Here is a 16,608-nt window from a genome sequence, read left to right as displayed (position 1 = left end):
ATTCAATCATTTGTTCTCAGCTGCACAGCAAGGGTGTAACAAGTGTGTGTGCAAGAATAAAAAAGATGCTATGGGGTTAGGGGGTCTTTTTCAAGGGCTTTTCCAACCACAGTACAACACTTGATTTTAAAATGTCAGGTTTTTTTAAATGTCAAGCTTTTGAGCAGGGAAAATTCTCTAGAGAGCTCCTGTTTTGGGGACAGTGAACTGGGAAGGTGCTTCCATGGAGGTTCCTACACTCAGATGTGGTGGCCCCTAGGCCATGGACAGAGGACATTGCTCTCCCATGGAGAGTGTGCAGCCTTCAGGCTGATTCAGGATGTAACAATCTCCCCCAGGGAAGTCTCCCTGAGAGGTTTCTCTTGGCTCATGGTGACCCAAGTGTGTCAAAACCATGAGCCTTTGCAACATTATGTTGTTACTTGTTATTAGTTAATTTTCCAGTTCCTGGAGAATTTATTTACCCCTTTTGATTTTTGGATCCTCTCCCTGACTGGTCTCAATTCCTATCCTCCTTGGCCAAGTTGTAAAACCCCACCCCCTGGATATCCTACATCATCCCTGCTCCTGAGTTCTTTGGTTCTTCCCCTTTGGATGTCCTGTAATAAAGAGGACCTTTGACGAAGAGAAGACCCCATCTCACTCATGTGTCACCCAAGGTGGGAAGTGTGGATATGCTGCTCAGGCAGCCTCACAAAAGAGCTGGTCACTCAATGCCTGAGAGTGTCCGTGCCCCTGTCACACAGGGTGTCTTTTTAAGGATGCTGCTGACAAGGAAGGTGGTGGCACTGTCACCACCCAGACACCTTCTGGCTTCTCCCGCCAGCCCACGGTCCCTCACCTATGTCCACGACGCCGATGTCGACCCAGACACTGGCACAGAAGGAGCCAAGCAGGAAGCCCAACGTGGGCCCAAACATGCCTGCGGATCTCACCAGGCCTGGAAGAGAAGGGAGACTGAGCAAAAAAACCCTTCATGGACAAGGCAAGAGAGGGAGAGCTCTGCAGAGCAAGGAAGCGAGGGAGGAAGGAGCAGGCGGGAGAGGAGAGGAATGTCCTGAGTATAAGGACAATATAATAAAAGAATGGAATGGAATGGAATGAGGAGAGGAGAGGAGAGGAGAGGAGAGGAGAGGAGAGGAGAGGAGAGGAGAGGAGAGGAGAGGAGAGGAGAGGAGAGGAGAGGAGAGGAGAGGAGAGGAGAGGAGAGGAGAGAGAATCCTATTGTCTACTGCAGAGATTTTCTTCCTGAGAAAGAATTGGTTTTGCAAACTCTCTTCTGACTATAGTGATTGCTCAGCTTATCACCCAGAACAATTCTGTAATAAATCAATACATCTTAACAAAATGTGCTAAATTTTCTGTTCCTTCCCATAGCAACTCTGGTATTATTGCTGTCACCACAACTCTACCAAAATTATTTTAGTTCATTCTATTATGAAAATGCTTTCTCTGCCTCAAAATAAGTTATGTTCTTCCTCAAGAAAATGGCAAAAGAAAAAGGAGAGACAAAGCTGAGACTTTTTGTTCACAGTCAAATGAGATTCATGCTCACAATTCATCAGTAAGGCTTGACTGACTTTTTTTATTATAGGACAATTTTTTTAATGCTTGTATTTTGCAAAAACACTGATTATAAATTGATTCAGCCAGATGATAAAAAATAAGATATAGAAAAGAATTAAAGATAGCCAAGAATAGAAATTTCTGTTCTATGGAAAAGACTGTTTCAACTTTCACTTTTTTGCTGTGGTTCAGTCCACCAAAATAGAATAAGTGACAGAAAACTGCTATTCTGAATGTAAAAAATTAAATATTTTAATAAAGTGTAAACTAAATACTTCAGCAAATAATACTTTAATACTTTCTTTTGCAAATAGCAATTTTCATTTTGGCTGAATCCATGCTAATCCCCATGTTTACTTTATATTTTTGATCTCACTTTCCCAGTAGTCCCCAACCTGTCTCAATCTCTCCCAGATTAGATTCTGACAAGCAAAAAAAAAAAAAAAAAAACAAAAACAAAAACAAAAACAAAAAAAAAAAAAAAAAAAAAAAAAAAAAAAAAAAAAAACCAAACAAAAAAACCAACAAAAAAAAAAAAACAGCTAAACTTTTTAAAATACCTTTAATCAGAAGCTCAGAGGCGATTACAAATATTTTGGACAACTGCTGAGTGGAATAGTTGTTTTTGACAGCTAATTCTACAATATTTCCATTTTCTTCAACCTGCAGATTTCCTCATTCCCAAATGAAGACATTGGCTATGTCTGTAACATTATATACTGAGCTCTTCCTGAAACTGTCTTTCTATTTTTCTGACCAGTTCATTTTCACCAAACTGACTTCAGGCCACAGTTCTTGAACTCTCTCAGCCACACAAACAGCCCCTGCCATTAAATCAGTTTGCCAACCAATTAATTAGCTTGGGTGTAAGTCTCTCCGTCTTGGGCAATAGGTTATGTGCCGTCAAAACAAGATCAAAGCCCCAATTAGAAAGGATTTGTTACAACACCCTGGCAAGGTGTTGTTTTTCCTTCAGCAAACAGAGACTTTACAAAGCTTTCAAGTAGAAGTGTGCTGCATGTAAAATGCAAAAAGTCAGGTGAGAGCTCCTGAAACAAATTCACATTACTGTAATTAGTTGTGCCTACATTACAGATCCTCACATTAAGGGTCGTCCCCTTATCTGTGAAACAGTGATTAGGAAGAATTTGGTTCTCTGAAGAAGATATGCAAGATAAGACAGATGTGACTTTCCACTTTGGGGAAACAAGTATTTGATTATGCTTCTCTTCATCACACATCACAGAAGCTCCTCAGGGGAAAGCAAAAAGACCATCCTGGAATTATCTCTAGAAAATAAATATGAGACATCTTTTGCACTGTTTGGGGCGGTTTGGGTTTGTTGTGGCTTGTTTTTGTGTTTGTTTTTTTTTTTGTTTGTTTGTTTGGTTGGTTGGTTGGGTTTTTTTGTCTCTGTACAACTCAAAACTATCCAGATAAACTTTTTTGTTGAGTATTTGCTTGACTATAGAAATGTTAAAGAACAGAATGTCTAGCATAAAAATCACTCATTTGTACATTACCTATGTAAAATGCTGAGTTTTCTTCTTTAGAAAAATCGTCAATATATGAAACTCCCAGTGGCATAATTGGTGCTTCCCCAATTCCACGTAGAAGGTTCCCCACCAACACAAAGAGCCACAGGTAGGAATTTGTTGTTTTCTCACATCCTGCAGGCCATGAAATTTATATTTCTGTGAACATAATTCTGACAATGCTTTACAGCAACAGTAAAATAACATAAAATATGGGGTTTAACAATTGTTATAGGGTGGGTTTATATGCATCATGGTTTCTAGGAGGGGTTTTACTGCTTTCTAGTAAAAAAGAGGACAAGCAGAAGAAGGGAATCCAGCATCAAAGCTTTATCTTACCAGCGTTTATCACTGTGCTGAGTGTTTCTGTAGCATCTGTGGCGGGAGGGCCCTCAGACTTCACTGGGGAGCAAGCTGACACACTCGTGGAGGAGTTGTCCATACTAACAGTTATCCTTTCATAATTGTAACTGGAAAACAACTGTGTGAAATACAACTGACACATGAAAGACTTTGCTCTGCAGGAAGCATGTCTGAGCCTTGTATTCACATTTGTTCATCCCTGCTTCACACACACACAGAGTGGAGGGGGGCCCCATTTCCAGTGCTTTGCTTAAAAAAAAAATAGGTATCTTCATACCATTTTCAAACGCTTTGATGATTCTAACCCAAATATTTTCCTGAGCTAAAGAGCAACAAATCTGCTTCCAGAGATCATTCTTTAGACTTCAAGACAGTGGCAGAGTTCATCCACATCTGTCTGCATACAACAGGGCTGATTTTTTCCCTAATGGCACCTCTTTCTTACCTTTGTGGAAGATGCAAGGATGCCAAAGGATTGGAAAGGTGTGACCTGCATGTCACAATTATGTGTTATAGCTTAAATGTGAATGGGATATTTAGATATTTAATTCTCCCCAAGTTTAGATTAAAATCTCCAGCATTTTAAAGAGGTCGTCATGAGTAGTCACCATGGAGAAAGAAACCTTTTCCATCAAGATCTACCTAAAGTTCACTTAAATATTAAAAAAAAAAGGAACATAGTTTTAAAAATATTGTATATATCCATCCCAAGTGAAAAATTCAACCCACTTTATCCTTAGATATGTAAAAGTTCTGTAGAAATCTGAGGTTTCTCTCCTGCTTACCTGTAGCAAGAGTTAAGCTTTCAGAGAGGAAACCAGAGAGTCAATATTAAAAAATCCACCCATTTTCCTGTTGTAACAGCTGGAAGAAACTACTACAGTCAGGCTTTTACCTCAGATGTGTGCTTTACAAAACACTTTGTGTGATAAAGTTGTTAGTGAATAAGGTGAAAACTCTCCATATTTACCGTCCCGTTAGGAACTGAGGCATCACTGACAAAAAAGCTCCTACAGACATGATGAGACACCCAACAGCAATTATTTTTGGCCGATGAACTCTTGGTCCAAGGTAGCTCACCAACACCATCACCATTAAGTTACCTGCATCAACAGGAGAGAGAGACAGCACAAAAAATAGATTTCTTTTGGGAGTTCTTTTCTTTACAAAGAAGCACTTATCCATTTTCAAAGAAAATATGTGTACCTATCTCAAAGCTGCCATCAATAATGCCAACAATTGACGATGAGATTTCAAATCTCCTTTCGATTTGACTGGACATGCTCTTCATGTAGCTTCCAGAAAATCCTTTGGCAAAAAAGGAAAAAGCTAGAGCTCCAAGAAATATCTGAAAAGAGAATATAATTGAGTTTGCAAAGTAACTTTTTTTTTTTTTACGGCTGGATGCCTGAACAACCCACTCAAGAAGCACAAAAATCATATTCTAATTGTCTGTGAGGAGAATCTTCCTATTGTTATCCTTAAAAAAGATACTACTTTCTTTTTCGGGGTAGCCTCCAAAAACTCTGCTGCTTCAAAGAAAAAGGAAATTGACATTGATGCTATGCACCTTCTAACTTTCTAGTACATATTGGTTCAGCTGTTTCCTTCCTTAGGTAGAACTTGAAGCATAATGTTGGTAATTTCTGCTACTTATATCACAGTAAATCTTATTACCTCTCCTCCTGCTCTAAAAACCATGAATAAAAAGATATATCTGCAATTACCACTGTGACTATAGCACACCTCTAAATGAATTGTTAGTAAAATATCACCCCATTTTTTAACTTCTGAGCACATTTATTGACTTCCTTGTGCTTGGAATCACAGCCATAGAATCAGAATGGTTTGGGTTGGAAAGAACCTTAAAGATCATCTTGTCCCATCCCCTGCCATGGGTAGAGACACCTTCCACTACACCAGGTTGCTCAGAGCCCCATCCAACCTGGCCTTGGACTTCCAGGGATGGGGCAGCCATAGCTTCTCTGGACAACCTGTGCCAGGGCCTTACCACCCTCACAGCAAAGAATTTCTTCTTCATATCTAATCTAAACCCACTCCCTGTCAGTTTGAAGCCATTCCCCCTCGTCCTGTCACTCCAAGGCCTTGTCAATATTCTCTCTTCATCTTTCTTGTTGGCTCCTTCAGGTACTTGAAGGCCACAATGAGGTCACCCCTGAGCCTTCTCTTCTCCAATCCTAATTCTCCCAACCCTTCCTCATGGCAGAGCTGCTCCATCCCTCTGATCACCTTGGTGTCCCTCCTCTGGACTCACTCCATCTGTTCCATATCCTTCCTGTCCTGGGACCCCAGAGCTGGAGGCAGCTCTGCAGTAGGATTTCAGCAGAGCAGGGCAGAAAGACAGAATCCCCTCCCTCCCCTGCTGCCCAAATCCCTTCCATCCCCCTGTGGATGCAGCCCAGATCATTTTTCCTAACTCATATGGGATCAAACAGTGCCACACATAACTAACTGAGTTTGGATAGCACTTCAAATGGGAATTCAGTGTTCCAGAGAAAATATGTGGTGAGGACTCTTCCATACCTTTAGCTTTGAACAATTATGGCACACAGTCTTGGCAGGAACTGCACTGCCTTCATTGTCCTGGAACACTGATTTTTCTTTAAGCTGGCCAGTAGTAATTGGTCTGTCCATGGTTTTTCTTCTCCAGGTCTGATATGTAGGTCTTCCTGTTTGAAAAGTATTGTTATCTTTAACTATTATTGGCATAAGAATTGCATGTTCCAGTGTTTTTCAGACATACTCAGTGGTGAGACATTACTTGAGATATCTGCACATTGACATCTTTTCTCAGGAAGGCCATTAAAAATTGTTCAAAGTAACTACTGTAACTAATTAAGGACTAGTGCACCTGATTTGTGACATCTTGATTTCTAAAAGGCTCCAGGACTTTCTTGGACAGATATATGGTAACTTGCTGAAGATTTTTAGAAATCTCTGTGGAAAAGGAAAGTCCTCAGGCACCTGGAGGTTAGGACAGTTTGTCAGAAAAACATCTTCACCACACTTGAACCAATTCTTTCTGAGATATCCATTTTTGATCACTGTTCTGGATGAAATAGACCTTTGGTATGATCCAGTAGAATTCTGCTATTATATTTCTGAAGGATTTTCTTAGTGAACACTACCATTCTGTTAGCATTTGAATGAGTAACATTATTTATTGGATAAATGTTTGTAGAATCAGACCACAAATGATGACAGAAGAGAAAACAGGGTAAGCAATATGGTAGGTAAAGATATATTAAGGGGAAAGAGAGCATTGATTAAAAGAAACAAGTAATGACTATCTGTAAGTCTGCAAGCCTTCACAAGCTCCCTGCAGGACAGATGATAAATGTAGATATTTTAATAAGACTGATAAACTTCTTAGTTTAAAAGTTGGCTCTGTTTTAAGGAGTCATCTTAAATGTGTTGGCTGGTGTAGATTAGTTTGATCAGGGGAAAGCAGCTAATATCAAAATAATAAGTTAAAAAAAACCCCTATTTGTCAAGTTTATCTGTTAGAAAAGCGTTGCAATAGTACCAAAATCAACTCATTAGCTCCAATAAACATGTTCACATCTCTTAAAGGAGTATAGAGGAATATATGTCAAGAAATTGGCCTGTAACATTTTCCCTCAAGACTCTAAAATCTTAAACATCCCACACTGTTTCAGTCACGGGGGAATTTTCAAGGTTTCCCTCCTGCAGGCCCCTGAGGCCAGTTGACCCATCAGTGGAGCCCACCTAAGTGTTGTGGGAGATTTTTGACACCAGGCTTGTGGGGGTGTGGCAGGATCCCAGGATAACCCACAAACATCACCCAGCTCCTCAGAAGAGTTCAGCTCTCTGAAGGAGGATGCCCAGGGTTACCTGGATTCCCTGAGAAATGCCTACCTGTGCCAGAAAGGACAACTTGCTTAGAAACCCAATAACTCCCTAAAGGTTACTCCTAATGACTGAAAATAGGCACTAATGTCTCATAAAGAGATACAAAGCCTCATAAGCACTCTAACTTGAATTTTGTAGATTTTAGTTCCAAATTCTACTCCAGTAGGAGGGCACAATGAAAAGCAAACGTATTTTTCAGACTAAGGGACATATGAAATTTGTAAAGGGACCTAACCTTCCTTAGACCATCTTGAACAGCTCCTGAAAAAAAATTAAAAGTAAGCTATAGGTAATTAAAATACGGTAAGTCAGACTTACCTCAGTCTTTACAGGATAGGAGTGGGAAGACAGAGTTCTCTAAAGCAAATACATTCTTTATTGATTTGTATTTTGCTGATGATTAACTTTGTGAAGCATCTGCCCCTGTTAAATAAACAGTATCTAAATCAGTGATATGGTTTTCTTTTCAATATATTTAATTTTAAATATATTTTTTTATTTATGGTGCCAGTCATAATAATCTACCTGAAACTCATAGAAAATGTTAAACTGTAGAAACATTCCTCTTACACCTAATTGAGCAAATACATTTTCCATAACCACTCTATGAGAATCTGAACTTTGGCAGACCAGTGAATCATTGACTCCAATGGTATTGAAAATAAATCGAAGCAAGAAAAATAATAAAATATTTAATTTATGAATTAGGGGCAATGGATAGTTTTTCTAAGGAGTGATAAAATACCCTGCTCCCGACACTGCTTATTCTTAAAAAAAAAAAAAATTAAAAAAATTGATTTTGCAGAATGGTACCTTTGCACTTTACATAAAGTCTTTCAAGTTTGGTGAAAACAAGATGTGCAGAGAGGGTGCACTGGGTGCTCACAAGTAAACAAACAAACTGACTCACTAACAAATGGAAAGGAGCAGGGAGGGAGGGTGTGGAGAGACAGCGACAGGCAGAGAGAGCACTTACTTTGTGTCAGAGCAGTGTCAGGCTGTTTCTTTCCTGTGCCCAAGGGCTTCCAGGCTTGGAGCCAGCTCAACGTCACAGCCAGAGCGCTGCCTGCTCCAAGAAGTGGAGCACTTCACCACATGTTTTTTTAAACCTTGGATTTCCTTCTTATGGTGATTGCAAAACTTTCCCACAATCGCCGATACAAAAGCTGTGCAGAGGAAGGCAGGACTCTGTTGCTGTCACTGCTTTGGCAGCCTACCTGCCAGTGGTGCCAGCCTCTCCTGGGTGGAACAACTTGTTTTCTTCACTCTTTCATTCTTCTCTCTCTTTTTTTTTTTTTCTTTTTTTTTTTTTTTCTTTTCTTTTTTTTTTTTCCCCCCTAATATCTAAACATTGGAGCCGCATTATTGAAGGGAACTCCCTACCATCCACCCAACAACCTCAGAATGGGCTCAGTTCAGGCACAAGAGCCCTGAGAGTGCTCAGCTTTTCCAGGCACCTGCAGCTTCCCAACTTTCACTTTTGGTGCCTTGGAGGAGGGTCAACAGAGATACCAAGGGATGGCTGAGCTCCTGAAAGGGCATGAATGGCTCACGGAGATCTGCCAGATTTTGCTATGAGCCCTCTATGTCACAACTCCAATGCAGAGGTTTACATGGAAAGCCTTGATTATCTTCTTTTGTATAAAAATGCATTAAGGGATTTGCTAAAGACTAAATTTACTCAACTAAATATATGGAATGATAACATTTAGTCATCACTAAAAAAAATTGTGAAAGCTAAAAGAAGTTATAAACTTGCTAAGTACATAAATATGCAAGCTCTCATTGTTCCCTGAAGCTTGCAGGTTAACTGCAGACAATCATTTTATTTGCCATATTTACACTTGTTATTGTATTTTCCTTGATACAATTTTTACACATTTTACTGTGATCATTACATATTTATTGATTTATTAAGAGTCTTAATTTAAAGTTTCAATTTTTCTGTTTTACCAGCAGGACTATATGATCTATATTTGCTCTCAGTGAGCAAATCAAAACACAGCTTATTTCTATCATTTCATAAGAATATTTGCAACAGAACAAAGTTATTTTCTATGAGAATTTTAATGCAGTGTTCCTTCATTACTATTTAAATGCTGACTTCTTGTTTAATTAATTTAGTTTTAAAGCAAGAGAACAATGTACATGTTGAAACTCACTTTCTCTTAAAAGAGTTCAGAATAAGGGAAATCCATCAAACCTATTCTTCAGATAAATTGATTCTCATTTGCATACTTTTACTCAAGTTAAGAGCAGTTATCTTCTTAATGCCTTAATTATTTTAATTTTTTTAATCTTTAAAAAGCTTAGATTCATTTACCAGAATACCATTAGAATGAAGCAGATTTTGTATCATTGCACAATGTCAAATTTACATGTGCTGCAACCTGTATTTGGACTTCTTTTAGCTTTACAATATTGCAAAGTTAGCAGGAAAAAAAATGCATGAGCGTTAGCAATGGGTTCCCTATTTATTCTTGCTGAGAGTCTGCAAACAGATTGAAAAAGTTGAGTCTGTTGGAAAGGCCCCAGCAAGTCCATTGTCTGTCAGGAGAGCAGGCTCTTACACACTGTTCCCAAGATGAGACACCCACAAGAAATGTATTTTAAAGTTGAATACACAGAAGTTTATCTACAGAGGACATGACATTTCTTGTGGATCCTTGAATACCAATGGAAATATCCACTCACAAGACAGCATCACACAGATTCAGTGCAGACTTGTCCACATGAGCCACTCAGTCATGTTTGCCTTATAGTCAGAGGAGGAAAAAAGAAGTATTTCCAAAGGCACAGGTTCCTTGATCTATTCTAGATACTTACTTTAGGTAGGAGATGGAATGAACTCCAGCTGTAGCTGTGAAAGGTTGGACAGCCAAGATCAGCTTTTAACAACAAGAAGTCAAGAGAGATGAATTCCACCATAAAAGACTTCAGTGCTCCCATAAAAACAGTCTTCTGCAGCTTTTCCAACCTGAGCTCCAGAGCCTGTGACAGCATTTGCCATCATCCTTGTCCAATTCAGTTGTGATACAGCAGCTGCTGGCAGGTGAGGACAAGGGCCCTTGCTATGGAAGGGCAGTCCTGGAGAGGACAGGCACATCTGCCAGATCCTGGCCAGCCCAGTGGCACCAGGAGCACACGCCAGAGCCTCTCCAGAAGCCACACCGTGGGCTGTTTTGTCAGCCACCAACCTGACAACTGGTTGTACTGGGAACCTGTTCTGCAAGGCCCATGACAGCACAGAAACTCAAAAACAGGAGAGCAGGTTACCAGTGAGGAAGTGTTGGTTGTTGCTGCTGTAGTGTCGCTGTTCCCAGCTGTGACCAGGGCTGGCTGTGGGGTGCGCCCAGGTGGGTGCAAGAGCCCCCTGCAAACAGCCCCAGGAGCAGCTCCAGTGGGAGGAGCTGCCTCCTCCCATCCCTGGCCGTGCAGCAGAAGCTTCCACATTTCCAAAGCAGGACGTGGTGTCCCCGATGGGATGTGCCTGGCCGCCTGCAGGGCAGCACCCGTGTGGGATGAACCGCAGCAAAAGGCTGCAGGATGCTCTGCGGCCGGGGACGTGTGAGGACACCCAGAGAGAGAGAGAGTGCTCACTCAGCCTTCCCCTTCCTCCAAGAGGTTTTTCATTTAAGAAACTGCAGAATTTTTAGCCCCGGCCTCCTGCCACACTGAGGTGAAGCAGATGGCAGCTTCCACTCCAGAGATGCCTTTTGTTCACTGGTGGAGAAAACTCTGTGCGAGGGGGACCCACTTGTCACCGCTTTAGTTATGCTCAGTTGCACTGGCTGAGCTGTCCTGCCAAACACAGCCCCAGCCTGGAGCAGCACGATCCCAAGTGCCAGGCTGGCAGCCAGGGGATGATGGGGCTGCAAGGGCAAGGCTCAGGGAGCTCAGGCTGCAAGTCACATCATGAGTTTCCCCAGCTGCAGAGGGAGGAGGAACATGAATTGTGATAGACTGTACCCTACTCCTGCTGAAACACTGAAGGACAGCACGTGCAAAAGGAGGGGACAAAAACCAGTTAATCCTCTGTTTCAATATGAAAAGAGTTCTTAGAGGTATGATTTGTACATAAGTTGTTCAGTCTTTTTCTCGACACCAATTTTTCACCTCTGGAAAAGTGCACAGGGGATTTGGGGTTGCTAAGCCAAGCAATCATTTGATCTTATTTTATTAACTCCAGCCTCTTTAGGTCCCAAAGAAAAGTCACAAAAGAGAAAGACACAAGTGGCAAAAATAATTTTAAAGTGCTCTTCTATGAAAATTTTCTCCTGTCAAACTTAACTTGGCAACTCTTCACATGGCATCATGTGAAACTGATACCATCTTAGCTCTGCAGTAAGGGAATTTCCTTCCCAAGGATGGGACCCTACTGAGTACTCTAGTGTAAAAAACTCAAACAATAATAGTAGTAGATGAGAAGTGTTATGATCTCTTCAAACTGTAAGACAGGTATTATATGTATGCTTATATGGAAACAATGCTATTTAACCTTGGAAAAATAGACATTAAAATTTATTCCAACTCATAACACTTCTTAGTGTGCTGTGCCTTTGCATTTAAATACAATTTGTGCTTGAATTAATTAGGTTTCTGAAAAAGAAAAGGGTATCTGAAAAAAAATCAATTTTTTGTCAGAATTATTGCAAGATTTCCTGTCTGAATCTCCAGCAGATGCCAGAACAATGCTTTAACCTGAATAAAGGAATTATTGTTTAGATGCATCCTTGTCTTACAAACAAAACCTCACAAGATTTAAACAGCCCAAAGTGTGGATGCTTTCAAAGCTGAAAAGGAGAAATTTAACTGCCGCTGAAAACCTCTGGAAAGGGGATGCTCCCTTCAATGCATGCCATTGGAAATCACCTTTTGCAAGTGCCTCATGTGCAGGCTGAATTAAGCATGAACCTAGTGAACTGATGGAGAAATTTAACTTCTAAAAATCACATCTCTTTTTTTGCCACAGAAGGTTTGTATCAAAAGAAAGTAAACAAGCAAGTCTATAGTGTAATGCAAGCCAAAGGAAATCATCTTCAAATATGTTATTACTGAGGTTTTCTTCAGGCCAAGTTCTCTGATGGCCTTTCTAAGCTACAGCTCAGAGTGGGACCTGCCCACTGCCTGTGGAATTCCCTGTAGGAATGGAAAATTTGCCTGAGCCAGTGTAAAAAGGAGCAGGGAGCTGGATCACAAAGTGTGGTAGTGCCCTCATGAGCAGAGCAGCAGCAGAGATAAACCCTCCCCTTGTAAAGGGCTAACTCTGGGCACCTCCAGTAGCACATCTGTGCAAGGAGGACACTTTCAGTCTTAGCTCCCTGTGGATGGTAACCCAAAAGCACAGGGCAAATTCCCTGCTGCAAAAAGAGTGAAAAAACCCTGGATTCCAGTAAATTTGACCAAACTCATAGGAAGAACTCTTGGTAAGCATTATGATGGGCCTAAACTTTTGGAAAACATTATGATGGGCTTATCAAAGTGGTAGATATTTAAGTGCTAGCCAGCTCTTCTATTCAAAAGTACAATAACAACAACTTATTAAATAATTCTCAAAAAGTTTTCATTATGTCCTTGGTGGGAAACATAGAAGGAACATCTCAATACCAATTTGTTTGTATATTTGGGTATTATAAACTTACCTTCACTTTTTTTAAAATATGAAGAAATCTTAAAGTACTTTTATATGCAAGATTATTATTACTTATGCAATCTAGAGCTGTTTTTTCTACTAAATGGTGTTTGAAAAGTCATTAAAAACTTAAAACTTTGTGCTTTAACTTAAAAAGAGATCAATGTGGGAAGCTTCAAGGAAAACATTTCCTAAATTATCTTCAGATCAGTACATCCCTTTGCTGCAGTTTTAAAGAAGGCTGATTTTTTTACAGTCACTTTTTGAGAAAAAAAAATATGTAGAATTTTGTTTTTCAATAAAACTATGCATTAAGAATTTTTTAAGCATTAGTTTCAGTAATTGGTTTTGAGCAAGCTGGGTTTTTACATGAGAACTATCTAAAGCAAACATATTGTGAACTATCATTAACATAGTTGTGCAGCATAAACTTAGGCAAGCATCCCATGAGAAATTTTTTCTTCTGCTGAGGAATGTAAACATATCACCATCTATGATCTGGAAGAAAAGTCAGAGGTATTGATACAGCTCTAATCACTGTTTTGGTGTTCCACTCCAGGAAAACACCATGGTTCTTTTCACCCACATTTCTTTGTTACAGATGTTCTGTAAAGCAAAAGCAGGAGTCCCTGGGACAAGTTTCTGACACTCAGCTACACAGGACCAAGGACAACTCAATTTGCAAAAAAGTGTTCTTAGCTTTTTGTTTTGTTAATGTCCCAAATTATTGACAAATTTCAAAGGTAAAAAAACTCATACGGCATCAACATGTTAAAGCAATATACAGTAAGGTATTTTTCAAAGAAGCAAAAGAAAATGCCACCAAGAAGCAGTTTTCAGAGCAATAGGATGTTGAGCATGACACAGATTTCATGCATTCTTGAGACAAATCATAATGTACCTACTACACATAGGGAAGTACAACCTTACTTTAGGTGATTGACACTAGTAAATACCTAAAGAATGTAAAAATAGCAAAGAGAAAAAAAACCCTAATATTAAATTGGACAAGAAACACTTTTTTATTTTTTAAAATTAAAAAATGAACACAACAGGGTGCCTGTAACACACTGGGAAAGGTTCCAAGACAGCAAAATTAACAGAGTATAAAACAATCTCCAGAGAAGTAATAGAAGTCATGCCACCTATATTTTAAAATTTGACTTGGCAAACATCAATAAATATGTGCCAAGAAATAATCTTTTACTGATGGTAAGGGCTGTAATTTATTTACTGTACTCAATTTATAAAGTCAAAATGTTAAACCAACTTGGTCAGGACTAGAATTAGAGGCCTGGGACACTGAATAGTTCCCATCTGCTCATTACCATCCCTGCCTTTATTCTCCAGCATGAGCACTTTATGAAGGGACAGGAGTTGAATCCTCTCTGACAGTCCTGGAGCTACCATTTTCAGCTTGCAGTGCAATTGCTGTACCCGAGGCAGATGCGCCAGATGTTTCTTCTCCTCTGTAGTGTCAATTCCAGGGATGTCAGCCACAGCACCCTCTGCTTATTGCCCTCCCTTCCCAGTGACCACAGGAAACATCTTTTATTCCAGAGAATTACCTGCCAGCCCAAAACTCTGGGGGAGCAGTTTTTCTTCAGTGTGCACCAGGGAATTATCCCTCTCCATGCAAACATAAGCTAATGGATCCTCTTGGTACCTCTTCTCCTACCTGTTTACCTTTTTTTTCACTAAAGTCATATTCAGGCTAACTTCAGTCTTGGTACTCTCTCTCCCTGTCTCTTTATTTAAAACTATTATTGTGAGCTTGTGATAAAAAACATGCAAATGAACTTCGATAGCTCAGCTCACTTTCATTTAGGGCACTCAGGTCTTTGAATTTCACAGAGTAATTCCCTAACAGTGATCTCTGCACCTTGAAGACTGAACTGCAGCCCTGTACTGGCTCCTCTCCACTTGGTATTACATACACTGTGAAAAATCCACACATCAGAAAAGTGAGGGGGGCAGGTACCAGTTACACCACCTACACTGAATGACTGCAATGGCTCACCCTCAGAACCAGCAGGGCTCCTGTGTGATGTGGATTTCTTTGGGATTTATCAGCCTGCAGTACTGCAGGAAAACAGCTCTCCCACACCCACCACTCTTTGTGTCTCCAGGTGTTTACTGAAGTCATAATTCTTTTTTTTAACAATGCCACTGTCTGGCTCTGTGTGTGTATAATACCAAGTTCATGGTGTTCATATAGAAATAAAATTTGGTGGAATACCAGCTCTCCTCTCCATAGACTTGTCTAATTGACACAAGAAAGCCCTATACTGGATCTTAAGGTGTCTGTGAGGACAGCATATAGCTGAATCCAGCCTCTGCTGCTCAGGCCTTTCTGGCCTAAAAACATAAGATAAATTAACAGAGGAATTTGGAAACAATGAATAGCTTTGTCTTTCCAATATCTGAACTTAGAAATAGCTTCTCTAGCACCCAGGAAGAGATTTCAGATGCTAGGCTTCTACAGAAAAGGATAAGGGAAGTCCTTTAGTAGACTCCATCTGTTAAGTCGAAATGCTGGAGAATTGATGGAGAGCATAAAAAAGTTGTCTTTGTCTGAAATTAGTTGCCTGTTTGTATCCATGTGCATACATATACATATATATATATATATATACATAGATATACAGAAATATGGATAGGTAGATAGATAGATAGATAGATAGATAGATAGATAGATAGATAGATGCATATCTGAAAGGAATATTCCTGCAAGATCCTGGTCATGGAAGTAGAACATACAAAGTAGCAGCAACAACATTTCAAATGCTACTCTCCTGTTATACAGACTCACCAGGAAGAACATTCAGAGATACAATGGAAGGTAAAAAACTACATCACCACCACCACTAAAAGCAAAAACAACAACAGCAAAACAAAGCAAAACAAAAAAGAATAACAAAAAAAAAGTCTTGTGCCCGCTTAGGATTTTTTTTTTTAATTCTGAAAATTTCTGCAGAAACTTAAGCTTGTTTTACATATGACTGTGCCTTTATCTCAGAAAGTTTTCTTGAGAAGAAGGAAAAACTATGGTGTACCAGCCAGCATGCAGCTGCCTTGAAACAATAGTAACAGCAAAGGTACAGCATGAACTGGCCCACTCTGTGTCTCATTAACCTCAAATGAGAAGTTTGTTTTTTCAAAGCTGGTTTTGGAACCATTTAAGTGATAACCTCACAAAGCCAGGCAGCCTTTCTACCAACACAGGGGGTCAAGGCATTTGAAAAAGCAAAACCTCTGTAATGAACTACTTATTTTAAACCACCATTTCCCACCTGTAATGGGGCTTTCTGCCCTCCAGGTAAGGGCTTTCCTCTTGCTCTGGCCAGGCTGTAAGATCCAGCAAGCTGCCACCCCTGGTCACACACATGAGCAAAAGCCCTGAGCACCTCACCTGGAAATTTATAGGTACATGTCACACTTCTGGCCTGGAGCTACAGAATGTTCTCTTCTAGAAGGGAAGTCAGGCATTGCAATACCTAAGATTTCACCTTCCAAAGGGATCCTCTGTGTTTTATCCTGTGATTTTTAGTCTGCTGTGATTTAAGAGATGTATGCCCTTGATTCCCTGGACAAAGCACGAGAGGGGCAATTACCAAG

General features: G+C 40.0%; 1 protein-coding gene across 1 annotated transcript in view; it reads right to left on the bottom strand.

Moving 5' to 3' along the window:
* LOC310908765 (uncharacterized protein) overlaps window positions 1-16,608 on the bottom strand; it is a 48,501-nt gene that overhangs the window by 10,417 nt on the left and 21,476 nt on the right. Inside the window, exons 16-20 of the mRNA XM_083860129.1 lie at window positions 4,671-4,812; window positions 4,435-4,567; window positions 3,441-3,571; window positions 3,090-3,236; window positions 842-940 (exon numbers count right to left, since the gene is read on the bottom strand). Coding sequence (XP_083716255.1) covers window positions 842-940; window positions 3,090-3,236; window positions 3,441-3,571; window positions 4,435-4,567; window positions 4,671-4,812 — 652 coding nt within the window. The remainder of the gene's footprint in view (window positions 1-841; window positions 941-3,089; window positions 3,237-3,440; window positions 3,572-4,434; window positions 4,568-4,670; window positions 4,813-16,608) is intronic.

This window comes from Zosterops lateralis (assembly GCF_965231275.1).
Source record: "Zosterops lateralis genome assembly, chromosome: 4".
Taxonomy (NCBI): Eukaryota; Metazoa; Chordata; class Aves; order Passeriformes; family Zosteropidae; genus Zosterops; species Zosterops lateralis.
This window is presented reverse-complemented; position numbering and strand designations above follow the sequence as displayed.